Raw genomic sequence first — 26,358 nt, 5'->3', positions numbered from 1 at the left:
CTGAGCTGGCTGGGGGTCCCTGGGGACAGCTGTCACCATCCCAGTTGTGCCCATAGCTCTGGCCACTCCGGGAACTGCCTGGATCCACGTGGAAAGCCAGGCTGGTCCCTGGTGCTGTTGGCAGGACAGGATGCATACACTGCGGCAGCGCTCAGCCAGAGGGGTCAGGAGCCAGGGCAGGGGCAGGCGGGGTGATGCCACGGACTAATTTCAGGCTCTCAGCACCCTGTCTGCTCACCAAATCACCACCACAGGCTTTGCCCTGCCCACCAGCAGCCCATCAGTCCATCATGGATAGTCTTGGTCTATCCAGAGCCAGGGGAACAGAGTCTCTCCTCATTCCCTCTGCAGCAGGGATGCTGCCTAAAATATCTTGAAGCCCTTCAGCAGGGTGAGCGTGGGAGCCTTCCTCTTGCTCTGCGCCCGCGATGACTTGACAGTGACCAGCTTGGCCTGTGCCACCGAGGGGATCTCCTTGTAGTTGACGGTGGAGAGGGTGTTGAAGGTGCAGCTGGCCAGGCCGTGCCGGGCGGGCAGTGCCACCGGCGTGGCCACGGGCAGGCACGGCCGCTCCTCAGTGATGAAGAGCGGCCGCAGGGGCAGGTTCCATTGCGCCTGGCGCCGCACCTCACGCACGGCCTCGTGGAACACGTGCTGCACCCCTGCGAAGTCCTGGCATGCAGACACCTCGTAGTACAGGCACCCGAACTGGTGCGCCAGGGACAGCCCTTCGGCTGCGGGCACCTGCCTGGCGAGAGCGAGGGGGTGGCTGCAGCATCCCGAGGGGATGCAACCAGCCAAAAGAGGAGTGAGGGATGCAGGTGGGGAGCAATGGATCCTGCATCCTGGTGAGCACCGGGCTCAGCTCCTGGGACAAGGAGGGAACATGAGTCCCAAATTGTTTTGCCTTTCCCAAAGGTCCCTGGGGAATCATGCAACCTCCCACGCCAGGGATGCGATGGCACTGAGAAGCAGGGAGGAAACAGCCTGTGCTGTGGGGACAGGGAAGCCTCCATGCTGGGAGCATAGGGTGGGTCAGCAGCGTGTGTGACTCAAGGATCCGTGGGACCAACATTCAGCACAGCCCCAGAACAGCACAAAAGGCCAGAAAACCATGCCGGGAATGTGAAGTGCTGGCAGCGGGACCGGGGAGGAAGGGCTCCAGGGAAAGGGCACATCCAGAGGGGAGCGAGGAGCTGGAGCAGGCTCAAGCCCTGCCTGGGGACGGTGACTCTGCCCAACCACAGAGCCAAAAAACATCCCACTGAAAATACCAATGGCCTCAAAATAAATACAGCATCCCCCAGGCAGGAACCTCGGAGATGTGGGAGGACGGGCACGTACCAATGGGGGTGGAAATACCCACAACAGAAATCAGATTTGGATATTGCATCCCAGCTGGAGGGATGGGGGGCGAATCTGTGAGCAATTCCCACCGGGAAAAGACAGCCTTGCCCCATGCCCAGTACCTGTACTCCTCCATGTCCAGCTTGTTGCCCAGCAGAAGCACAGGACAGCGGCTCTGGCAGCCCTTCGCATGCAGGGCCAGGACCTCCAGGTAGCGCTGGCAGCCCTCGAAGCTCTTCCTGTCATCGATGCTGTACACCACGAGGAAGGCGCTGGCCCAGCACAGGTACCGCTCGCAATTCCCAGGACCGTCCTGGAGGCAAGGGAGCGGCTGAGCCATGGTCCAGCCGCATCCAGCCGGGTCACAGCAGGCAGCTGGCACCAGCGCTGCCCTGGTGTCTCACCTCGTCAGCCGTGTCCATCACCTTCAGCAGCACAGGCTGCTGGTCCACCAGCTCCTCCGAGGTGTAGGTGTCCTCTGCAAGGAGAAGGGCGGTTGTGAGGATGGGCTGGGGTATCCGATCTGCTCCAAAGCCAAGCAAAGCCCTGGATGCTTGGGACACCAGGGAAAAAATCTCAGCATCTGACACCTCCTACCTTGCTCCTTCCTAAGACATTACTTTGGGGGACTGGTGGTGATGCTGCTGGGAAGCCTGGCTAGGAACAGTTATTTCTCCTGGTATGCTGCAAGTGTGGGCTCCCATGGGATAAGGAGGGAGGGAAGGAGCCTGGCGCAGCCGTCACTGCACCCAGGGCTCAGCCCTTATCTAAATGCCACGACATGGCGAGATAAAGGGAGTCCGGGGCTTGACACTGGGGCTGTTTCCCAATAAATCAAGCAAAAGCAGCACCCCTTTCCTTTGGAAGGAGGGCAGGCAAGAGCCGCTGAGCCATTCCCCTGGGAGAAAGATGCCTTCTCCCGGCTGGTCCTAATGGATGCGTTTCGGAAAGGTTTTGACGTGGGAAGATGAAACCACATTCCTAAAACAGATCCGAGAAGGAAAGGATTTGTCCTTCTTTCCTAAGAGTCACTGAGTTATGAGGAGCTGAAGTCGGTTCCTGGATAAGCTCCATATCTCCCTAATGTCCCCGATAAATCATTCCTGGTTCTTCCCTGCGCCTTGGAGTCCAGCCTAGGAAAATAGGGATTAATTACTCAAACAAGTGGAAAATAATGCCCAGAACTGCTCATTGCAGAGCGCAGCCCCTGGGGCCACCCGCTCTGCAGCCCCCTTGTCCCAGCCCTTCCCTGCCTGACACCCCAGGAGCGAGCAGGAGGCTCCCCAAGGACTCCCGATAACTCTGCTGTCAGTCTTCGGGGTGATGGGACATTGTTTGTACAGGCGGTTTGGATCACATCCAGCCCTTCTGTTGGTTTTCATGTAATTTTGGGTGCTGTTTTTTTTTCTCCTTCAATGCCATATTCGTGGGAAATGCCGGGAACGGGAAGGATGCTCCATGGGAGCTCATGGAGGGGCAACACCCGTGAAGGAAGCATCTTACCCAGGTTCGGATCATATTCACTTATGAACCTCTTGGTTAGAAACTTCACGGTCAGAGCTGCAGGAGGTGAAAGAGGCAGGTGAGGCCGGTGTCCCCCCCCCACGGCACCGGCACCCCAGCACCACCCTGATGCCCGCCCATCCCCGTGGCATCGGGGCGCCCGCCTCACCTGACTTGCCCGCCCCGCGGCACCCCAGGATGGCCACGTTGCACTCGCCGAGGGGGCTCTGGGGCGGCCGCTCGCCGCCGGCTCGGGGTTTGCCGAACACCGAGGACATCCTCAGTCCTATGGGAGAGACGGGGGGGGGGGGGGGCGATGTGGGGCACCCGCTGCCATCCCCGGTGGGGACCTTCCAGTGGGGTGCCCCAGCCTGCGGGGAGCGGGGATCCCCTCTCCTCCATCCGCATCCTGCAGGCGCAGCGGCCGGCGGCAGCATCCCCGCTCCCCCCCCAGCAAAGAGAGGGACCCCGCGTCCCTCTGCCCGCCCTTTGCACCCCAGCAAGAGAAGAGAAACGCGGGCTCCCACCTTAAAGCCCTGCTCCGGAGGAGCCGCGGGGCTCTCGGGGGGCCTGGGGAGCAGCAGCCCCAGTGCTCCCGGAGCGGATGAATGAGGCAGGAGGAGGCGAGCGCGGCTCCCGCCGCTCGGGCTCCAGCCAAGCTCCTTGTAAGGAATGCTCCGCGCCGGCGCCGATGGACGCGCTGCTGCCCGGCACCCGAGGACGGGCCCCCGAGCTCCCGGCGCTTCGGGTGCGGACCCCGGTCCCAGAGCACATCGTGGCTGCAGTCAGTGCCCGCCTCACCGCGTCCCACCGCCCGCCGTGTCCCAACCCCCCTCCTGTGCCCCTCCGCTTCATCGCGTCCCAGCACCTTCCATGACCCCAGCAAGCCAAAGCCTGGTTCCCACCTCCCTGGCTGAGGCCGGTGCACTCATGACACCTCCCGCAGGCAGAGCAGCACACAGGAGCGATGCTGCCCGTGCATCCACCCTGCCCACCGCATGCATGGCTCATTTGGGTGCACCTCCTGCTGCTGGCAGAGCGGGGGGGAAACCCTTTTCCACCCAAAAGGTGCAATCCCGAGGGAAAACGGGAGCACGGGGAGTACTCACCGCTGCCTGCACCCAGCCATCAGCCAGCACCCAGTGGGCTCCGAGCCTGAGTGGGTGGTGGAGGCTGAAGTCAGCGTTGTCATGGTGATCACAGCCATTCGGGATGGGACTCAGCAGCCGGGATGCAGGATACGGCCCCCACGCTGGCCCTAAGGGGGGCTGTATCCAGGGCCAGGGGGTGAAGGCAGCTCCATGGCCATGCGGGGCTGCTGCTCCATTGGGATTATTGCCCGTTAATGCAGGCAGGATATTTTTAAACCCTCCCAAAATAGCCTGGGAGTGTGGAAGTCCCTGCAAGCCCCGGGATGAGGACCACGGGGATCATTCCCCTGTGGGAAGCAGAGCCCCTCTGGGGACCACTAAACTCCCTTTGGACAGGTCAAGGATGCTTAAAGGCAACTGGAGCTAAATGCGGTACTTCAAGCTGGGTACCAGTAAGGATCAGTGATGGTAACACAAGCACAAAGCTCTCACCTTCTCCCCTAAACTGAGGTATTTGGGGAACCTGCTGGAGCCAGATCCTGGGCAATGGCTTTGATATCACACAGTGCTCCAGGAGCTCCCGGCTGCTGGAATGAGGGGCTGAGCAGGGAGGAAAGAATAAACCTTCAGCAGGGCTGAAATGATGCATCAGAACTAAACACTGGCTATGGGTGATGATGGGGGGCTTGGGGAGCAGCCCCCCCGGTAAGCCCTGCTGCTGGCCCTCGTCACATCCTGTGGCAGGGGTGGAATGGGGTTTCCAGCTAGGGAAAGCTGTGAATAGCACACAAATGAGTGATGAGCCACAAATAACACTTGTATTTGCTGTCAAGGGCTGTGTGAGTCGCAGGGGCTGTCGCTGCCTGCAGCCAGACTGGGTTTGGTGAGGAGGAGCTGCTGCGCTTCAGTTTCCTCACCATAAGGTTATAGAATCATGGAATGGGTTGTGTTGAAGGGACCTTAAAGCTCATCCAGCTCCAACCCCTGCCACGGGCAGGGACACCTTCCACTAGAGCAGCTTGCTCCAAGCCCCTGTGTCCAACCTGGCCTTGAACACTGCCAGGGATGGGGCAGCCACAGCTTCTCTGGGCACCCTGTGCCAGCGCCTCAGCACCCTCACAGGGAAGAGCTTCTGCCTAAGAGCTCAGCTCAGTCTCCCCTCTGGCAGGTTCAAGCCATTCCCCTTGGCCTGTCCCTACAGGCCCTTGTCCCAAGCCCCTCTCCAGGTTTCCTGCAGCCCCTTTAGGCCCTGGAGCTGCTCTAAGGTTTCCCCTTAAGGAGCCTTCTCTTCTCCAGGCTGAACAACCCCTACCCATTCCAGATCCCCACATGAAGCACAGGCTGGTTTATGGCTCCCCTTTAGAGCATCACAAGGAGGATGCCTGAGAGCGGGAAGCTCAAAACCCGGCTCTGCCAGCGCTGCTGAGCATCCTCCATGGGATGAGCCGGGACAGAGCCGGGCATCCCGGCCGTATCCTGCGCTGTCCGGTGACACCAGAGCCCTGCTGTGCAGCTGAGCGCGGTGGATGCCTGTGCAAGGCCCCGGTCACGAGCTCGGCTATCTTTAGCTGAAGGTATTTATATTCCAGGGCAGTGGCGTGGCGGCCACCGGGCAGGCAGCAAAGGCATCAAAGGAGGCAGGAGGGGGCTGCGCCAGGCGAGCATCGGGTGCTGCCCCACCACGCCTGGGCGAGGATGACCCCGGAGGAGGAAGGCTCGGAGGCAGGGTCCCCGCAGCACGTGCGTATCCGGGTGGAGGAGCAGTCGTTCTGCGTGGAGAAGGCGCTGCTGGTGGAGAGCAGTGAGTACTTCCGTGCCCTGTTCCGCTCGGGCATGAGGGAGAGCACGCAGGAGGAGATCGGGCTGGGGGAGCTGAGCGCGGCCGGGTTCTTCACCATGCTGCGGGTGCTGGCGGGCGAGAGGCCCGTCCTCGGCAGCGAGGAGACCTTCCAGGCGGTCGAGTGCGCCGCCTTCCTGCAGGTGAAGCCCTTGGCCAAGTTCTTGATCAACTCCATCAACTCCGACAACTGCATCCTGCTCTTCCAAGCCGCTGCCATATTCGGCCTCTTGGACCTCTTCCACTGCGCCGCGCTCTACATCAGGGACAGCTACGCCGAGCTGGAGGAGTACCTGGACTGCCTCCCTGCCGACCTGCTGGCCTATGTGGAGTCCCTCCTGCCCAGCACCTTCGTGGCAGTGGGAGCCCATACACCCACCTTCGAGTTCTTAGAGGACCTCTCCAGGACCCTCTGCTACCTGGACGAGGAGACCAACACGTGGAGGACCCTCTCCTGCCTGCCGCTGAGCGCCAGCACGTTCCTAGCCGGCATGGCGACCATGGATAACAAGATCTACATCGTGGGTGGTGTGCACGGGGCCAGCAAGCAGGTGGTGGAGAGCAGCTTCTGCTACGATGCTGACACCAACACATGGAGCGAGTTCCCCAGTCCCCATCAGCTGCGCTATGATGCCAGGCTGGTGGCACATGAGGGCTTCCTCTATGCCATCGGTGGGGAGTACGAGAAGATCTCACTGAAGTCCGTGGAGAGGTACGACCTGGCCTCCAGCACATGGACGTTCGTCTCTGACCTGCCCCAGCCCAGCTCAGCAGCGCCCTGTGCCCAAGCCCTGGGGCAGATCTTCGTTTGCTTGTGGAAGCCGCTGGACACCACCATCATCTATGAGTACCAGACCCAGCAAGACGCATGGCTTCCCATCACGGAGCTCAAGCGGCAGCAGAGCTACGGGCACTGCATGGTGGCCCACCGTGACAACCTCTACGTGATGCGCAACGGTCCCTCGGACGACTTCTTGCGTTGTGTCATTGACTGCTTCAACCTGACGTCGCGGCAATGGACCGCCCTGCCCGGGCAGTTCATGAACAACAAAGGAGCCCTGTTCACCGCCGTCATCAAGGGTGACACCATCTACACCGTCAACAAGATGCTGACGCTCCTCTACTCCGTGGAAGAGGGGACCTGGAAGTTCAAGAAGGAGCGGGCAGGTTTCCCACGCAGCGGCTCCCTGCAGACCTTCCTCCTGCGGCTGCCGAGGCGCGACCACAAGATCGCGACGTAGGTGAGCCCCCATCCCACGTCGCGATGCTCTCCTTGCACGTGGCCTCGGCTCTGCTCCCACTGCTCCCCCAGGGCTCCTCTCCTCCTCTGCGGAGCCGTGCTCAGGTCCAGGGATGGTTCTCTGGACCTCAGAGGTGACGCTAGACCCTACCAGAGGGAAAGGGGCTGCAGGCAGCTGCTGCCTGCCCTGCATGGGCTGTGCATGAAGTCCTACCAGACGTGGGCTCACGAGCCAACCACGTGCAGGGCTTCGTGGCTTCTGCAGAGGACGGATACCACAGAGATGCAGACAATGGGGGTTATTTATTCTGACTGCATCCTGAAGGTGAGCAGCATCCCACCTGCTCCGCTCCCCTGGGAAATCATCCCTTCTATCCTGGAATTAAAAGGAAGGCTATTAAACCCCCCTGTGCTTGCCGTTACTGCTGGGGTAGGGGTTTTTCTCCCCCCCTTTCTGAAGGAAATACCTCCTCACGGGACCCACGTCAGGGCCCGCTCCTGCCCACTGAGTGCTTTTTCAGCTGCGGTTCCCACACAGCCCCTGCTCCCTGGGGAGATCTCCACAGCTGCTCCCGGGCACAGCGGGGTCCTGGAGGAGGAGGGGAGAGGGGGAAGTGAAGGAAAGGATTTTGTGGGCACTGGTGCTTAATGCACGGAGGGGTTTGGGAGGGGACCCAAAGTCCTTTATCCACCTATCGGCTCCTCCAGGCTCGGCTGCAGCCCCAGCACAGACACAATGGGGTGGCTGGGGCAAGTGCCGGTGCTCGTTTTGAACCCAGACACAGTCTTTCGAGGACACAAGAAACCTTGGAAATGCAGAGGATGCTCAAAGGGAAGGAGAGGAGAGAGCACCAGCATTGCGTGGCGATGCCACAGTTCCCATGAGGTACCACTGCCCAGTGCTGACGTCCTCAGGACCAGCTCTGGGGATGGCTGGAGGACACAGACCCCCCTTCTGCTACCACAGCACTGCTGAGAGACCCATGGGGACCAGGGCAGCAGCAAACCCAGACCATGGCTCAGCTGGTTTCCCATCCATGAGGCAGGCTTTGGGCTGCCTGTGCCATCCCGGCAGAGACGGAGCGGTTGGGAACACCAGCTGGGATGCCTCAGTACCTCTGCTCTGACCTTCGCCGAGTTCTCAGCACTTTCAAAGCAGTTCCCTCAGTTGAGAACAAACCCCACCGAACACAACCACAAACCAAACCAAACAGGAAAACCCCAGCTCGGGTCCATGCCCGGCCTGAAACCCCTTGATGTGCCTTGTCCCCGTTTGCCCTCTGCCACTGGGCCAGACCAGCATCATTCCAGCTCCAGCAGCACCAAGTGATGAGACAACCTCCCACCTCCACGCTGTTTGTCGTGACAGGGCAGGGGTTTACAAAGGTATTTGCCAACAAAAGGTTGTAAGTGTAGCACCTGGGGAAAGAGCAGGTCTTGGCAGGCACTGTTGAGTATGGCACGGATGCTCCCATTTGTTGGATCCATCAATCCAAACCATGACATAGAAAGCAACACAAGGTAATTTTAGGGAGCAAAAAGATACGGTCCTTACCTCTGCAAGCATGGGGTAAAAACGACGAGCCAGGACCAAGCAAATCCCTAAGGAAAGCTGCTCAGCCGCTGCACAGTGAGTGGGCACAACTGCAAATGTGCCTCGTGTTGTTGGAATTCAGCCCTCAACGTCACACATTACTGGCACCACCACGGCACCATTATCTTCCCCTTTCAGTCTTCATGGTGTTTACCCCACCAAAGATCTCAGTTTGAGGCAAAGTGATCTCTTTAATCACAGTTTAACCTTTTGCAAGTTCCTCTTTTAAGGTGACATCATCTTGGCAAGGATGAACATAAGGAAAAGCTGCCTCAGAATGGACCTGCCTTATAAGGGCCATATAAAAAATAAAAGCTTGTATAACCCAGGGAAAGCTGGAGGAAAAACAGGGCTGGGAGCTCCAAGAAGAGCCTGGGAGCTCCCACGAGTATCAACCTTGGTCATACAAGGTGCCACATCTTCCTTTTCAACGCCATTAAAGAAGAGCAGGTATAAAGCATCCTTGATACCCAAGGATGGGTCAAGTCCCCCACAACCTGGATGCCAAATTTCCTTGCTGCATCCAGGCTCGGGTGAAGGCAGCCCTGGAGGCCTGTGCCCTCCTGCTGGTGTTTGCACTTACCTTGAGATAAGGGAGAAAGGACATGGTGTTTCAGCTCGAGGGCTGGGAGGTTGTTTGGAAGGATACAATGGGAAAATGGCACTAATGCAACTACTTCAGGATTTCCCCTGCTAGGCTGTGCCAGCTGGCATTTCCACAGGAGACACAAGAAGAACCCCTCCAACCACCTTTACTCGATGCAATTACATCTGTATCTAATTCACAGGAAAACAATATGCCTTAACGTAAAAACACTGCCCACTGTTCCGGTGCCAAGCCAAGACACATTCCACGAGGTGACCTGAATCTCCCGTTTTCCACCCTTCAGTTGCATACAAGAATTCCCCTGGGCATCCAGACTTCCTGATCCTGACATTTGTGTTTAACTTCATTTGGAGCCGCTGTTTAGGGAAGCATCCCCTGAATTTTCCTGATTCCTGCAGAGCACGAGGGCAGCCGAGCTGTTCCCAGTCTCTCTGTTCTGACTTTATGGAATTCCCTGAGCACAAACCCTTGTCTAAGCCATTTTTCATCACACTGGATAAACTTCCTGTATTTGTAGAGCAAGGGCAGCCTGGTTTCTTTCTGTATACTCATTGAATTGTGTCTTTTTCTCAAGTTCTTGGTTTAAAAGAGAAGCTGATGTGATCAGACTGGGTATCAATTACAATATCAAACCACAGCTAAGGTGGATGAGACTCTTGCCAAGCCAGGACCAATAAATGCTTCTTCAGGAGCCTTGTTTTTATGAGAACTGCATCTTCTGTTGATTTATAGAACCCTTCAAGCATCCACATTGGATTGCAGTTGAGAGCACGACACCCATCATCCCGGTGGAGGAAGAAAACTGTGCTTTGGGTTTTGCAAAACCTAAGCTGAAGGCAGTTTGGATCTTACTGCATCTAATCTGAAGAGCTGAGATGATCAAGGGGGGAGCTGTGTGGGTGAAGAGATAAACACTCCTGTTAGAAAGCCTTTGGCTTAGTGCAGTGCTACACACGCTTATGGTGGACGTCCATAAACCGGGACTGGACACCAGCCAGTGCTTTAGAGGTTTGTGCCCATGAGCCATGGTGCTGGGGGGGGCATGGAGCAGCAGAAAGGTAAACGTGTGCTGACCCACCCGAGTCCTTATGTGGTCCAGACTGAGGGGGAGCGGTGGCTGGGATCCAGGGTGCAGGTCACTGGGCTTTCATCACGAGCTCCTCCAACGCCTTCTCCCTCTGATTCCCACAAAGCAGAAGAACTTCTTTGACTTCATTTTGCTGGAAACCCATATCATTGAACTGAGATAACAGGTGCAAGAATTCAGCTGCCTGGAGGAAGGAGGAAGAGAAAGGAGAGATGTTATCATGAGGTTTAAGGCTGGATTTACCATAGTTTACAGCTGAAATAGGGCTGGGTGATGAGGCTGCAGCCATGCGACCTGGCCGGGTTGTATTACCGGTGAAGGGCACACTGAGAGCAGGCTGAGGGCACACATACCACTGCCAGCGTTTAAAAATGTGCCTTTACATCAGCTTTTGAAATTAGAAATAGTTAATGGAGTCAGGCTCTGGCTTCACTTATTCCTTACAAAGTTTAATAGAAATTCCATGCAAGTGTTTGTCTGTGTTACAGAGACTGGGTAAAGGCAAGGAGCACAAGCTGGAATTCATTTTTCCTGCTCCCCCCTTGCTCAGGCTGGGCCCCAGCACCACAACATCACCCGGAGCCGTGTCCTCAATAAATAACCCCCTGCCTGACACCAAGCCCCAGGCGCCCTCCCGCTGCCACAGCCCTAGAGAGCAGTGATTGCGATCCTATGTGCCATCAGCATCATGTCAGCCACCACCAGCCCATGCTTCAAGCAGTTCTACCCCTCCTGGCCCTTTCATTACCCCCAGGAGGGGACTGATGATGAAGACAACCCCTGGTGTGCCACCATGGTGGTTCTCTTTGGGGGGTGAATGCAAAAGGGGAGCAAGGAGGGAGCAAGTGTGGGTGCTGGTGGGCTTGGAGTGAGGGATCCTCTGCTTGGGGGTTGAGTGAGCATCATGCTTGCACAGTGGGGTGAGAGGATGGATGGAAAAGAGCAATGAAGCGAGTGTCCTGTGTCCTCCCTGGGGATTCCTTGTGGTGATGCTGCACTGCGGGTCTGCTGTGGGCAATGGGTCTGACCTGCCCAGAGGCTGCATGAGGGGCAGTGGAGGTGTAGAGGAGCGTGCAGCCTGCTGGAAAAGCGAGCCCAGAGGACACAGCACAAAGGAATGGGCTGGGCTGCCCCGCTCTGACCTTCTTTTCCGAGTACTGGAACATTTCCATGGCCTCTTCCACCTGCCCTTCCTCGTAGCCCTGCTTCAGCAGGCGGTCACAGGCGCTCAGGTAGCTCAGGAACTGCAGAAGAAGACAACCGGGGTTAACCCAACCTTGCAGACACAGGGAGCGACTGCATTCAGGAGCCCACCTTGTAACCTCCCAGGGCACACTCATGGGGAGGACCTGGGCCACCACCATCCTGCTTGTGTGGCTCTGTCAGCAGGACTCCCAAGGGGAGAAGACAACATCTCAGTCCATCCCCTCTCACAGGGTGGGAGCAGGAGGGAGGATGAGGGGCAAACCAAGCATCTGATCCATCTGAGGTACAAAGCGACGGCCTCAGGCTGCAGGGTGAAGCAGAACCTGTCCCTGTGAGATGCCTACCCTCAGCCAACCCAGCATCCCTTTGATGCACCAGGGTTCAGGCAGCCAGGGGGTTCACTCCAGGGTCCAAGCACAAAACCTACCCCAGGGGAGACCCATGTGTGTCATTACTGAAAGTAAACAGTTATTTTTGGCTTTCCTCGTTGTTCTTGGAGTGCTGACAGCACTATTCCCAGCAGTATCTTTTAAATACCACGAAAATCATTCACTGTCCAAAAACATATGGAACAGGCAATAATAAATGAGCTATACGATAGCAGGGGGAATAAAAACATCCCTCGGGTCTCCCTGAAGCCGTGCTGTCTTCATCCAAGGAGAAGCTGATTCATATCTCCCCAGATCCACCAGCACAGACCTCACCCTCCCCAGCACTGCGTAGCCAAGGAGAAAGATTCAGTAAAAGATCACAAAACATATGGAAAAGCCAAAAAAGTCCCTCAGATGCTGAGTGGATCTGGTTTGGCTGAACAGCAGAGTCAGGAGTCAGCCTTAAGGAGCAGCTTTTTAACTCAAAACTGAGATCCTCCCTCCTCGTGGCATTCCTAACCTGGTTCTGCTTTCCTTGTTACCCTACTAACTACAAATCCAGACCACTGCTGTATTGTATTGCCCTACTGCAGCAGGGACAGCCACTTGCCATGCTCATGGCAGAGCACAGACAGTCCTGGCAGCATGTTCAAACCCAGCATGAAACTGGTGCTGTTGTCAACTCAATGACTTTTATCATTATATATACATATATATCCTCCAGACTAAACAAAACCAGGGTTTTAAATACTATGACCTCCTAACTCCTGGGTCTGGAACCGGCCCCACCACTCACTGGGGAAGAGGAAGAAGTGCCACTGCCCTCTCAAAGCTCGTTCTCCCCTTGTAGCTCTCAAGGAGGCTCCTTAGAACACCCAGACATTCAGGCACCCCTGGAGAGCAAAGCCTTCAAATGCAGTGATGCGCTTTTGGTTTAGCTCTTGGCCATAACATCGCAGATGATGAACCTCTGGTGTGTTGGGGCAGCTCCTTGAGCCTTTTAGAGAGGTTCTTCCACCAAGACTGAGAAGGCATTGCCTCTTTGAGGCAGCAGACCTGCCTTCTTCACCAGGGTGGGCTCTGCCGGTTTGATACTGCAACGGAACTGAGCAGGTTTTAGCTACCATCTGGGTACTACAATCAATCTTCACGGTTGAAGCTGTCATTGTCACACACTGAAACCCTGCCTGACACCACCAAGCAATGAAGAACGCCCACAGCTCTTGTTTTTAACTGGAGTTGAAACACTTTCCAGGAAGGTTTAGCCTAATTTGGTAGCTGTTACTTGTAAGAGACACACGAAGGGTTCGGCTTCATGCTTTATCTTGGCTCTATTGGGCATAAATGGGAAAGATGGGAACTGATGGTGAAGAAGGCAGAGGCTGTAAGGCAGACCTTGTATTTCAGTGCATTTATCTCTTCTCCAAGGGAATGGGAGTCCTGGTGTTTGTACAGAAGGGAGCAGACTGTACCTATTGCCATCCTCACTAAGATGCACTGATTCTTCATACTGAAGCCAGCAGTTGCTACAAGATCCCTTTGCATGGCTCTGCCCATCTCCCTCTGCCTGGATGAAGCCTCCATGCATTGAAGAAATAAAGGTTCCCTTCCCACCTCAGCTTGCAGCAACCATTGCCTGAAACACCAGCAGGGGCCTGGTCAACCCGGGGGGGACTTGGGAAGGAGCCAGAAGCTGCAGAGTGACTCAGCCACAGAGCAGCTTCATGCACCGACCAGATGGGATAGAGCTGGCCCACACAGCACAGGCAGATCCCTGCAGAATGGGAAGGAGATGGCACCCGACAGCAGGAGATGGTTGCTCGGTGCTGTGCCTGCTCACACCTCTGCTCCTGCTCTCTGGCACGACAAGCAGGTGGACATCCCTCTTTCTAAGCTGTGACCGAGCCCTTTCTCTCTCTGCAGGAGCTACTTGGATAATTTAGCCCTATTAAAAGCTCCACTGGGATGGGCAGGTCCAGCCCCAAACCTGCCAAGCCAGTGGCATCCCTCATGACATGAATGCTCCAAGCCCATGTGGACCACTGGACAAGCAGAGAACTTGGAATCGGGATGCTGCACAGTGATGTACTCGGATACCAGAGGTAGGAAGAGGTTGTATGTTAACTATTGTCAATAAATTACAGGTTATTATAGAACGTTGCTTAAGAAAAGAGTGCCAGGACCCAGCCTCGATGCCTGCATGGAGCCCCTGGTTTGCTCCAACGCAGGGAACTTGTGTTTTGGAGAGAGCCCAGAGAAATCCCAGAGGTATTCCCACAATCCCGCTGACAGGATGAGCCATGGCAATAATCACATGGATCTAACAGCCGGGAAAAAATTATGTGCAACAAGTTTCCATATACGGGGGCAAAAATTGCACTTCAAAAGGACACGAGGCTCCATGCGGCAGATTGAGCAGATAACGCTGCCCGGCTGTTATCAGCCGCTGAAAAGCTGAGGGCAACTCATTTTATTACAGCACAAGTGCAAATGTGTGATCTCACGGCAAACCCTGTCAGCTGAGGATAATACCAAAGTGAGAGACCCAAGGCTGTCAGCATCCAGCCCCAAGCGATACAGCCATCCCTCTCTCCATGAAAACCAGGGGGTTCCTTCCCAAAGCTTTCTGCTTCCTGCCAGCTCCACCAACCTGACTTAAGCTTTGCCTCCCAGTCTTCTGGAGGGTGAGGATGGCTTTGTGGGTGGGGTAGCCCAAGGCTATCACGGGCTCAATGAGGTCTCGCTCCTCTTGGCTCAATGCTGAGAGCAGGTCAGCGGCCGGATCCGGTTGGGATCTGCAGGAGCTGGGGGGTCGTGCAGGCGCGGAGGCAGGGGGGAGGCAGGCGTAGGGGCTGAGGGACTGCAAGAGAAAACAGCACATGGTCTTCTTGCTCCAGCTCACAGAATTACATTAAGAAACCCAGGCTGAAGCAATGCTTCTGAATGCCAGCAGTTACCTTGTTCTCTCCAGAAGAGGAAAATTCCCATACATGGAACAAACCCCCTTGGGCATCAAAGGAGACTGGATTTAATTAAATCCAGGCTCAGCTACAGATACAGATCAGAGAAAACAGCACTTGGGAGGGTTCACGGGAGAAAGCAAGAAAAAGCAACTTCCTTTCCCTGGGAATCTTGCTCATCTCTCCAGCAAGAAAAGCCATGCTTGTCCTTGATGGACAAGGCAGAGGCAGTGCTGCCTGCAGACAGGCAATGCAGCAGCCCAGGCAGGGGGATGCTCCCGACACTCCATTTATGCCCTTGATGTTTATCAGATAGATTCAGTCTCTGTCACAAAGCCATCTACAGAAATGACCTTGCACACGCATGTGCTTGCTGGGGTTAAGGCTTTAGTATTCAGCATGATGCATGTGGAACCTTATTTAACTTTGTATTATTTAGTGCTCCACATGAAAATGAAATAAGACACCTTGCTTGTTGGGAAAACCAGGGATGTTTCCATTAGGACAGAGCTCTCAGAAACCTTTCCTTTAAACCCAGGGAATAAAAGCCCTTTCCTTCACTTCTTACGAAAACTTATCAGCAATTTCTAATGGATTCAGTGTTCCCAAAGCCGCATTTTGGTTCCATTTTGCTGCCCAAACCCCATCAAACAGGACCAATTTGATGCCCTCCACCTCCCTCCTGTCTGAGCAACAAGCAAAGGGCACCAGAAGACAACCCCTCACCGGCACCGTGGGTTTATGCCATTTGATGGGGGGGATCGGAGCAGACGGAGGCGATGGCACCAGGGGCCCCAGCCGGGACGCATCTGGGGCTGGCCTGAATCTGACACCACGGCTGGTGTGGGGACGCTGGGGCAGAGCCTGTGGCACCGGGACCCTGCTCTCCACAGCAGCTCTGTTCAAAGGGTGCACCAAAGCAGCCAGCTTCCTCCTGGCCGCTTCCAGCTCATTCTTCATGTTGTTAAAGATCACCATGGATCTCTTCTGCTTGTTCAGGACCGGGCTGGCTGTGCTGTGGACACTGCTCTCCGGTGAGGGCTCCAGCAAACCGGGTGATGTCTTTGGCCTGGTCTGGTAAAAGCCAGGACGCAGAGCCCCACTTCTCCCAGCGTTTCTCCTCCTGGAATTCTTTTCATCCTTGTCGTTCTCTTCCCAGGAGGTCGAGGAGTACTCGTCATCCTCCGAGTACTCATCCTCCTCCGAGTACCAGGTCTCACTCTCAGTGTCGGACAAGGCACCTCTGCCCTTGGCAGACCCATGGCTGTCCTCGGCAGCGCTCAGGCTGATGCTGCGCCGCACGGGCCCGTCCCGTGCTCTCCCTCCATAGCGGTCAGCAGGGTCCACCAGCAGCAGCCAGCATGGGGGAGCCGTGGGGACGACTTCAGAGGTGACTCGATGGCGGGAGGTTTGCTGCTGAGAGGCCACCTCGACCCAGTAAAGCACTTTTCTTTCCAGTGAGAAGTCGTACTGTGGGACAGCAAAAAGAGGATGGTGAGGGCATCTGAATGCAGACCAGGCAGACAGAGCAACCCATGCACTTCACCAGGGAACCTTAAGGGCTGCATCCTTCCCATACTGGCTCCTTGAGCACCAGGGCTGGCTGTGGGCACTGGGGCTATAGGTTTGGGCAGCATCAGCTTCATTGCTATAGGGAATCCTCAAATTTATGCTTGAAAAGAGTCTGGCTACAAGGTTATTACTATTTTGAGCTGTACCTGGAAGTGATTTCATAAACCAAGTGGTTTATGCTTGGAGGTGGTTTTGTGTCATTCATCTACTGTGGAAGGGCAGAGGGTGCAGACAGGAGATGTGAGCATCCTAATTTCAGGCAGCTGCAAGAGGCACCACATCCAGCCACAGGCTAAAGGACAGTGGCAGAGCTCGTGTGTGTACCTCATCCATGACACCTGACAGAGCCACCTCAACCATAGGGGCGCAGGAGCCAACAAGGCAGGAGATGCCACCTTGGGCAGAGGCAGGATAAGCCATGGGAGTCTGCGATGGCGCCAGGGGCTCGGCTGGTCCCCAGACAGAGCTGTCATTTCCACATAGTCCAGCTTAAAATATGTGTTTGAGACTGAAATCAGAGGGTTTTCCTGGGACAAACAAGCCTGGCCTCTCCCAGAGCTCTCCAAACAAGGTCTCCTCCAGAGGGGCAGGCAAGTACATTCACAGCCCAGGAATGCTGTTTTTACTGCTCCCTGCCACTTGTTAGCTGTGGATCCAAACCAGCCTCCCCAAGGAAAACACCACCACGTGCTTCCAGAAGGATCAGCCCAGGCCATCAGTGTGATCACACCAGCACCAACCAGGCAAAAACCCGGAGCTGGAGGTTTCCCAGGGTAAGATGGAATGGTGGATGGTCCATGGGGATGCAGATCATCACCTGCTTTTACACAGGTGGCAAAAAGTGTGTGCACTGAAATTCCCTTTGGAAAAATTGATTAAAATGAACAACATGGTGGCTCTCCACGTTAAACACATCCTGTGGATTTGGGATGTGTCATTTTCGGGGGAGGGATGAGCAAGGCTGAGCTAGGGAAAAGCCAGATATGAGGTTTACCCATCACCAGTGATGAGAGCAGAGGCTGTTTGGGATCACTCAGATCACCTTCCCACGTGAAGTGCACTGACCCCATCTATGGGTGACACTACTTCAGGCTAAACACTCACAACATTGTTACAGCGTAGATTCAAAAGCAGTTTAGGACTCAGCAATGTGGAAGATCACAAAATGCCACAGGATAGGTCTAGTGGGAGGTGTTCCTGCCCATAGGATGGGGCTGGAACCAGGTGAGCATTCAGGTTCCTTCCAACCCAAGCCATTCTGTGATTCTATGCTGCAGCTCAGGTAGTGTTGCCTGCTTCTATCTGTTATGTTCATTAATAAACATTCGATATGTATCATTAATGAGATCCTTCTGCTTGGATATGGTTAAGAAAAAACAACCTCAAACCAACCCCTTCCTCACTCCCACCCAGCGCAAATGATCCTCACCTCCTCCCACTCCTGCTGCAAACCAGAAGATCAATTAGGAGGAGAGGATTCCCTCCTTTCACAAGGAAATGAAACCACCACTGACACCCCTTCGAGCATTCCCCCAGGAGCAAATCCAGGCACGGAGGCAAGCAGAGGCCACTCACCATGGTGCTCATGAGGATGTCGGTGCAGTCGGGGACCTCGATGGCCGGAGCAGTGATTAAAGTGATTTCTCCCCCTGAGTCCCCGTCCAGGCTCCAGGCCTTGCGGAAGGGAACTTCATCCAGGTAGCTCATCACTGCCGCCTGACTACTGTCTGCTGGAGGAAGGGATGAAACACAACTGTAAAAGGCACGACCAGCACCTTCTAAGTTGGGTGGAAGGAGAGAAGGATGAGCTGTGTTAAGTGACAATGATAAAAGGAAAACAGCCCTTAAAGATGCTGCCACCTGAGTAAAAACCATGGTGTGCAATGCCTTTAATTACTGATACTGGGAAGATTTGTCTGAACTAACCTTTGCTATTCTGAGCTTGAGCCAGCAGGACCTGACCAAGCTTTCAGCTTCCTTTGGAAGAGATCCTTAGTGTTTTCCACCACTGCTTTCCATCCCTCCTCCTGCCTCTCCCTCTCCCTCCACTGCCCATCTCATGATCCCTTTCCCAAGCTAGGGACAGACCGAGCACTTTTCCCAGTTCCAGAGGCAGAAACCACAGCCAAGGAGGACACAAGACACCCTGCAGGTCTCCTTTCTCTGTGTGACCTGAGCACACCCTTGCTTGCAGAGCTCACACACATGGCCACGTGCTGCTAAGCTGTCACACAGATCAGCACAGAGCCGGGCTGAGGACATCCCCACCAGTGCCACAGCAGCTTACCCTGAGCCAGGCCAGGAGGCTGGGGCACAGACAAGCTCCGGGGTCAGAGGGGTATCAAACAAGCCATTGTAAAGCCCAATTAGCTTTTAAGAACCATCTATTCATTGTAAGTGTGGTGAATTGTTTTTGATCACCAAAGAGAAACATTTCTGATCAGCTGGAAGTGGTGGCATGGAAAATATTACTGCAGGAAGTCATTAGCTCTGTATAAATATCTCGATTTAGTACAAAGCCATTAGCTGCTGCACGAAACTTTGAGTCCCCAGCTTCCCAGCAATGACAGCATGCAAAATGATTTCCTTTAGGTACTGGCAAGAGCTGGTCAGCCTTCCCCTGAGTCCTGGTACCTGCTGCCTGTGCCTGTTCATCCCGAAGTCTCAACAGTCATCCCCAAGACACACACTCAATACTCGGTGTGATGTCTCTAAGTGCTTTTACCAATTGTTTTCTTACCTCTGAAAAGAAATGGCTTCTATGACAAGGAGGATAGAAAAGAAAAGCAGCAGATGAATGTACGAAAGGGAGAAAAAGCTGCCTGTTTACTGCAAAAACAAAGGTCTATCATGGGAAATGGCATTCAGGGTAGTTTCTTATACTAGCAAAGGACTGACAAACAGTTTCCAGACCACAAACAGCAACATGCACAATTGCTCAGTGCAACTCAGTTGCTCTTACCAGAGTTACAAGAATTGGCATTCACCTGCTTACGCCAGGAGCCTTTAATACCCAGGGCTGTGTGCAGGCAGAGCCCCCCTTAACATGCTTTGTGGCTCCCACACATGTGCTGCTGCTCACATGCGACACAGGCAACGTGCTGGGAGCCTGCTAGGAGCCAAACCATCTGCTCCCCAGCCTAAGAGGGCTCAGGGTAAGTTACAATCCACGTCAGCACTGACAAAGACAATGACGAAAACCTTTGTAAGCAAAGCCACTGTCCCCCAGTTTGCTCCAGCTCCTCTGCATGGCTGTGCAGCCCCTGCCTGCAAGAGGAACAGACCCTCCTTGCAGTTCACACCGTGAATCAGCTCCTCCTAAAAGCTGTGTGGTACAAAGGTGTGAAGAAAAAGGAGTATCTCATTGTCCATCACCTAAAACGGCTTTACTTGGGTTTAAATGCCAGTTTAAGGGATGGAGATGGGTAGTGAATGTGTCTGAAGCCATGATAGAGACGTTATGGTACCATATCTCACTGTATTTCACTGCATAAACACTGTGCCTTAGGAAAAGCTCCTACAAGTGTTAATTCCCAAACCCACTATATATCAAAACCAGAAGTACGCTAAGGTGCGGAGTGATGACAATGAACACAGCACTAGACAAAAGAGGGTCAGTCATAAACACCAACTTACAGCAGAAAGCAGCTCCTGCGAAGGTTCTGACCTCAGGTGCTCCACGCCAGCCCTGCTCACCTTCACGTCAGACACGGGCTGGCAAACAAAACATCAAGAGTCTCAGAAACTCAGAGCCAACCCCTCTGTTTTTCTGTGCTATACTAGTTTTTAAAACTTGAAAATAGTTAGAAAGATTATACCGAACCAATCTGAATCATACATCTGAATACACAAGGGTTTTTTAAGAATACCCTGTCTGCATGTATTTTATGAGCTAAAATTTCCAACATTCCTTTTCCATCTGTGGTTTCAACATCTTCCTCACTAAAAATATGAAACATTTGAATGCAGATGTCATTAGACAAGAGCAAATACGTAGAACAAACCACAGGAAGCTTGTGTTACATCTAAACACACACCACCCACTGATGTTTCCAAGTCCTGTCTGTATTAGCAATAGGAAGTTATCTTACCTCCAGCCAAAGTCATGGAGCTCTCCTTGCAGGCAGAAGAGGGCTGCTCCTGTACTGCTGGCTTATCTGCTGCTCAGCTCCTTAAATCTTGCAGTGTCAGGCAAGCATCTGACTGTGGCAGTTTTAAGATTATCATAGCTTAAGTGGTTAGCCCCGTCAGACACGCTGCTGGGATAAGGAGCCTAACTGTTTAAGCAGAGCATCATCCAGGCACTGAGCTTCCTGAACTGAAGTTGTCTCTGCAACTGTTTTCACACTACTTGAACTGCTGTTTTTCCATCAGGTGGGACTGCTCAGGATCTGACCCAGCCATGGGTTTGGGATTAACGAGATGCTGGAGGTGACATTAGGGATTTGAGGATGGACAGACAGGCAAATCAGAACCCCTGCCACCTGAGGACTTGTCAGCTGGATGTTGTAGTGCTGTAGGTAGGTGACACACATGGGAGCATGCACTGCAGACTTCAGCACCCAGATTAATTCTATCAAAACCACATAGTTTGTGTGCTTGTATCAATAGAAATCAATACAAAGCTTCAGCCAGAAAACTATTAACAGCTCAAGTGTTGAATTTAGGTAATTGCATGTTGCCTCTTCCATGAATTAGACAATGTTGTGATGTAAAGGGGTAAGGGAGAGATTAAATCCATGCCCACATATTAGACCTAAGCAAGAATAACAACTGCAGCTCTGGAAAGATGCCACAACAATCTGCATAGATCAGCAAGGCCCCAAACCCATAGAGCCTGCAAATTGTTCAGGATATGGAAGGCTTTGGAATCAGATGCCTCTGTCACCTTGTAGGAGGGAGAAGTTCCTTCACACAAACCATTTGCCAGCAATTCCCTCCACACTGGAGTCATATTTGATGCCAAGTACTAAATCAGATCTCTCCCTCGGAGTAAAAACACTTCAAACAAGAAAACATAAATTCCATTTTCCTCTATTTATTCTGTACAAAATCCAACTTACAAAATAGAACCGCACTTTTAAATCAAATATTATACACGAGCTGTCCCTATACAAAAATAGCCATATAGGCAAAACCAATTACAGTGGGTTAGACTCCAGATTTCACTGTTTGTTTTCCAGGAGGCTTGCTCACTGAATTCATATATATTCACATGGCTGTCTGACCTATTTCACCATGACTAGGAATTCTTTCCATGTTGTGGTACCAGTTTTAGTCCACAAAAGTAAAATGTCAACAACTTCTTTAATCAAGCTTGAAAAGCCCTGTCCTGTTTGTACTTCACCATTTGTTTAAGCTTGTAATGGGTTGGTTTCTACACACAAAAATACAGGAACTGTTTTGACAGTGAAGCTTGACAGGCTTTATTTAAGAAGAAAAACATGTTTTCTAACGATTTCTTTTTTCCCCTGAAGTCTTTATTTCTGGAGATTTCATCATCTGGACTTAGGCTTGTAAAGATAAAAGCCACTAAAAATAGGATGTTAATATTGGCACAAATACTCCTGTCAGCAATGTTTCTTTATTGAGATTTGTTAGCAAAAACTGGCAGCAGGATTGTAATTCCACACCACAAGGCCCAGCAGCTTTGGGCTTGCTCAGGTATTTCCCTGCAGAGTCAGGTGGCAAAACCAGTTCCTACTTGTTAAAGCATTCCAGAACCCCGCTACTGAAACAGAGGATGAGAGACGTCCTCTTCAGACCCTCTCATCTCTGCACGTGCCATTACAATGAAACATTCCTCCAATATCATCTATTACTGAGTCATCGAACAGCGGTGGCCCAAGTGTCATTTGTGGGGAGACTCGGAAGAACCCATCCTGGAGGGATGCTGCTTCCTTCAGGGTGATCAGCTGGCACCAAGTACTGATCCCATTCATGCCTTTAACAGAGAGAGCACTGGATCAGAGGAGAGCTGGTAGGAGTTTGGTATAAGATTTATCATATACCCACACAGGTATCTTTCCATATGGATCAATACACGGAACACTGTAAATTGTTCTATGACAGGGAAGCCTGCCATGTCAGGAAAGGCTGAGAGCTGGGTTTGTTCAGCCTGGAGAAAAGAAGGTTCAGGGGAGACCTTATCCCCATGTTCCGGTATTTAAAGCGTGGCTAACAAAGAGGATGGAGACTCCTCTTTCACAAGGAGTCACGTGGAAAAGACATGGGGCACAACAACAACAGGCACAAGTTACTCCTGTGGGGATTCCGACTGGACACAAGAAAATTTTTCGCCATGAGAACAACCAGCCATTGGAATAATCTCCCCAGGGAAGTGGTGGACTCCTCAATATTGGACACTTAAGATTCGGCTGTTCAGAGTGCTGGGACATCCAGTCTACGTCATGCTTTGCCTAGAAAGGTTGGACCAGATGATCCTTGAGCCCCATCCAACCTGGAGGGATGGGCCCATAAATTTTACAATCTTAACAAACAATACTTGTCACCCTTGATAATAAAATAGAGTTTGTTTGGTTTTACCTGATCTGGATTAGAGCTGCTACAGAATGCTCAGCTTGTAAGTAATAGTCTCGGAAGGGCTGCAGTAGATGGGCTAGAGGAAATTCATCTGTTAAAACACAAACACAGGAGTTGTTCAATAAACCAGAAAGACTGATTCTAGTAAGTCTTGGAAGCCCCAGATTTGCCTGCTCATTTGCTACTCCCCAGCTACAACCTGAAATGAAATCCCTGTGTAATCTGTAAAGGACTAGTTACATGTTTTGCATGTCTCCTCATCAGAGCTGTCAGAGGCAAGTCAAGACCAGCAGTACTTTTCCTGTCTCCATCTTCTAAACAAGGGGAACATATGGCCACTGAATCGTTACAGATTACTCAAGTCGCACTTTACCAAATCACCAGACTGAAGCATCTGTTGGGTGCTGGAAGTCTTCAATCTCTTGTGTTTAGTCTCACTTTAGCTTAATCTACAACCTCTTCTTGCAAAACATTATGAAATTGTCTAGAAATACGCCACAGTCTACACTGAGGAGCATCACATGTGATAACAGCACACTGTGTTTATCCCATCCTTTCCTTGGACCATATTTTACTCCAGTGGATGATTTCTTCCTTAACCATCTTTGTGCCTGCATTTTAAAACCAGTGTCTATGGGGTGGGGGTGTGGTGGGAAAAAACCATGTCAAGTATAGCATGCAGAAATTACCTGGATCCCCAAACAGCTTGGAATCCATTTCAAGTTTCTGCTGTAGTAGTTTTTCTCTTTCCTTCTTCTGCTTCTTTTCCATTTCTCTCTTCCTTTCCTCCTCCTGTTCTCCCTCCAGCATAACTCTTAACGCTCTCTCCTCAGCTTCATATAGCTCTGTGCGATTCTTGAGCAACGTTTTGAGACTCTCCACCTGAGTTTCAAAAGCTTCGTCTGCCGAGGGGGGCGGACAAACACCTGAGCACAAAGAGAACTCATTTTGAACTTTCACGTTGAGAAGGGGCTCTCTCTTACCAGATTTGAGAGGGGAGCTGGAACACGAGCCCAACCTTGCTAACAACCATCTTACTGGCATAATTCTTCTACAAGGAAAGAGCTTGGAAATACAGGAACACAACCACTGAATTCATAGAATCATAGAATAGTTTGGGTTGGAAAGGACCTTAAGATCATTTGTTTCCAACCCCCTGCCATGGGCAGGGACACCTCACTCTAAACCATGCCACCCAAGGCTCTGTCCAACCCAGCCTTGAACACCGCCAGGGATGGAGCATTCACAACTTCCCTGGGCAACCCATTCCAGTGCCTCACCACCCTCACAGTAAAGAATTTCTTCCCTATATCCAATCTAAACTTTCCCTGTTTAAGTTTCAGCAGTTTACAACTATTGCACAACAACGTAACTAAAATCACTAATGAACAGCTTTTTCAAGCTGCACCTTGCCAGTCAGCACAGGCACTCACATCAGCTTATGTCCTGTGTGTGCAATTAGAAGTTTGGTAAAAACCCCATCATTAACCTTTCCTGGCAGCAGCCTCTTTCCTCAGTTTCCGAAGCTTCTCCAATGCGCGCAGGATGTCCACCATCCTCTTGGTGTCTGCTTGTTTCTTCCGTACTTCAGACAAGACACTGTCTGCAGCAGCCTTAAGTTCTCGTTCCTGTGAAAGAGAAGAAAACCAGACATGATGTGTGACATATCCCACGTAGACAAGAATGAAATGGTACTTTCAAACAGATCACTGGATATAACAGTAACTTCCCAGTGACTTCGCAGCCATAGCAAGTGAAACAAGTGAAATCACCCATCCAACCTTACCTTTTGATGGAAAAGCTAAACCATGACAGACTTCAAGAAACAAAGAAAGAATACTGAGCAACTCCTAAATTCAGGCCAAATGGCTACTGAATTCACAAAGCAAGATAATCAGCCTTTCACCACACAAAGTCAGGAACAACATTAACCATAGATATAAACCATCCTCATTCTACAGCTCAGCAATTGAACACCATTAATGTGCCACAGACTGAACGTAAAACCTTCCCCAAGAGCTGGTCTGTGCCACCCCAGCAGCAGACCCAGCACCAGCAGAAGGGTAGCTCTTTAGTCACCAGTCAACACAAAGGTGCCAACAGCACTTCCCAGCAAGCCTACTGTTAAAGGTTTTAATGCTTTGGGGCCATTTTACTTCCAGGTAATAGTGAAAAGCTTGCAAACAAGCTTTGCAGGATGAAGCCAGCAGGCAAGGGTTATGGTTACTGGGATGGCACTGACCACCATAAACTGGGTGAGCAGTGAGGGCAGGCTTGGGAGCAGAAAGACTTTCACGCCCAACCAAGAGTTCAGAACCCAGTTAAATTCCAACTGTGAAGGCCTAGGACAAGAGTGTGGCAAAGCTCAAGGCTTTCAATGAAGAAACAGGGCTGCAGGCCTTGGAAACTGCGCATCTCCAGCAAGCTGGACCCATGCAGCACCCAGCTGGCACCTACTGAACGGCAGATCTAAATCCAGGTGCCGGCAGACACAACCCTGCTGTGAGCCCACGACCAACAGGTCTCTCCCAGCTCCACCACCTTGCCTGAGCCCAGAGGGACTCGCAGCAGTCCCCGTAAGGCCATGGTACAGCTGGGGGACGAGGATGAGCCCGCTCGGAGCCGTACCCGGTTCTTCTCCTCCACCTCCTGGATGCATTTGGCTCTCCACTGGTCGATCTTAGCCTCCCGCTCGGCGGCCCGGGCCTTCTCCTCCTCCTTGGCCGCCCTGGCCTCCTGCTTCCTCCGCTGGAGCCGCTGCCTCCTCTTCCTCGCCCTCTCAACCTTCCTCCGCAGCGCTTCCCGGTAGCCGGGCTCCCTCAGGGGTCGCACGACCTCCTGCAGCTCCTGCCGCGTCTCCTCCGCCTCCTCCCGCACCTGGGCCCAGCCCGCCTCGTCTGCCTCGGCCTCCCGCTGCCGCAGGGCCCGGCAGAGCGCGACCAGCCGCGCCACCCGGCCCAGCGCCGCCACCGCCAGCTCCCGGGCGCTGCTGGGGCTGGCGGCCGCGGGAGGCGGCGGCGGAGGGGGAGCGGCCTGGCGCCGGCCCAGGAACTGCGACAGCCATAGCTCGTCCTGCTGCCGCTGCGCCGCCTCCTCGTCACCCACCGGCCGCGGCGGGAACGGCGGGGCCACCGGGAAGAACTGGCCGCCGGCCGGAGGGAAGCGCGGCCTCGCTTCGCCCTCGGGCCCGGCCGGCTGCGGCAGCGGTGGAAGCAGGAAGGGCGCAGGAGCGGCCGCCGCCGCCGCGAAGGGCCCCGGTCGGGCGGCGGGGCCGGGGAACGACGCGGCGGGAGGCGGGAAAGGCCCCACCGGCGGGGCGAAGGCCCGGAAGGGCGGCGGGAAGCGCCCGCCGAAAGGAGGCGGCTGCGCCATGCTGCCGCCCCGACCCGCTATACCCGCA

The 26,358-nt window shown here is 53.4% G+C and overlaps 4 protein-coding genes across 7 annotated transcripts; 1 reads left to right on the top strand and 3 right to left on the bottom strand.

Annotated features, from left to right (window-relative positions):
- Positions 1-363: 363 nt before the first annotated feature.
- On the bottom strand, positions 364-3,149 carry RASL12 (RAS like family 12; the record flags this gene model as incomplete). 2 transcript variants are annotated; one of them, XM_080626793.1, is made up of 5 exons in its annotated part: positions 364-748; positions 1,470-1,660; positions 1,752-1,825; positions 2,851-2,907; positions 3,020-3,149. In XM_080626793.1, 5 exons carry the CDS (start codon positions 3,126-3,128, stop codon positions 364-366), a joined length of 816 nt encoding a protein of 271 aa, XP_080482919.1. The 2 variants fall into 2 exon arrangements, with proteins under 2 accessions (XP_080482919.1, XP_080482918.1); XM_080626792.1 differs by lacking the exon at positions 2,851-2,907 and having other exon boundaries at positions 3,020-3,128.
- Positions 3,150-5,441: 2,292 nt separating this feature from the next.
- KBTBD13 (kelch repeat and BTB domain containing 13) lies at positions 5,442-7,019 on the top strand (the record flags this gene model as incomplete). Its single annotated transcript, XM_080626566.1, has 1 exon — positions 5,442-7,019. Exon 1 carries the CDS (start codon positions 5,637-5,639, stop codon positions 7,017-7,019), a length of 1,383 nt encoding a protein of 460 aa, XP_080482692.1. The 5' UTR covers positions 5,442-5,636.
- Positions 7,020-9,096: 2,077 nt separating this feature from the next.
- Positions 9,097-21,445, bottom strand: UBAP1L (ubiquitin associated protein 1 like). 3 transcript variants are annotated; one of them, XR_013957714.1, is made up of 8 exons: positions 20,507-21,445; positions 20,052-20,129; positions 17,991-18,145; positions 15,570-16,313; positions 14,534-14,743; positions 11,449-11,550; positions 10,298-10,490; positions 10,090-10,110 (listed from the first exon to the last, which is right to left on the bottom strand). XR_013957714.1 is itself a non-coding variant. In XM_080625986.1 (7 exons), exons 3-7 carry the CDS (start codon positions 18,120-18,122, stop codon positions 10,356-10,358), a joined length of 1,323 nt encoding a protein of 440 aa, XP_080482112.1. In that variant the 5' UTR covers positions 18,123-18,145; positions 20,052-20,129; positions 20,507-21,445; the 3' UTR covers positions 9,097-10,355. The 3 variants fall into 3 exon arrangements, 2 of the variants coding, with proteins under 2 accessions (XP_080482112.1, XP_080482113.1); XM_080625986.1 differs by having other exon boundaries at positions 9,097-10,490; XM_080625987.1 differs by having other exon boundaries at positions 9,097-10,490; positions 17,991-18,142.
- A 141-nt stretch (positions 21,446-21,586) lies between these two features.
- On the bottom strand, positions 21,587-26,352 carry PDCD7 (programmed cell death 7). Its single transcript, XM_080625985.1, has 5 exons — positions 25,587-26,352; positions 24,448-24,586; positions 23,648-23,884; positions 22,962-23,049; positions 21,587-22,359 (listed from the first exon to the last, which is right to left on the bottom strand). The coding sequence occupies exons 1-5, from the start codon at positions 26,328-26,330 to the stop codon at positions 22,242-22,244; spliced, it is 1,326 nt and encodes a 441-aa protein (XP_080482111.1). The 5' UTR covers positions 26,331-26,352; the 3' UTR covers positions 21,587-22,241.
- Positions 26,353-26,358: the final 6 nt, after the last annotated feature.

The sequence above is a fragment of the Psittacula echo genome (assembly GCF_963264785.1).
Source record: "Psittacula echo genome assembly, chromosome: 10".
In the NCBI taxonomy this organism is placed as follows: Eukaryota; Metazoa; Chordata; class Aves; order Psittaciformes; family Psittacidae; genus Psittacula; species Psittacula echo.
Note: the sequence above shows the minus strand (reverse complement) of the source record. Positions and strands in the feature narration are given on the sequence as shown.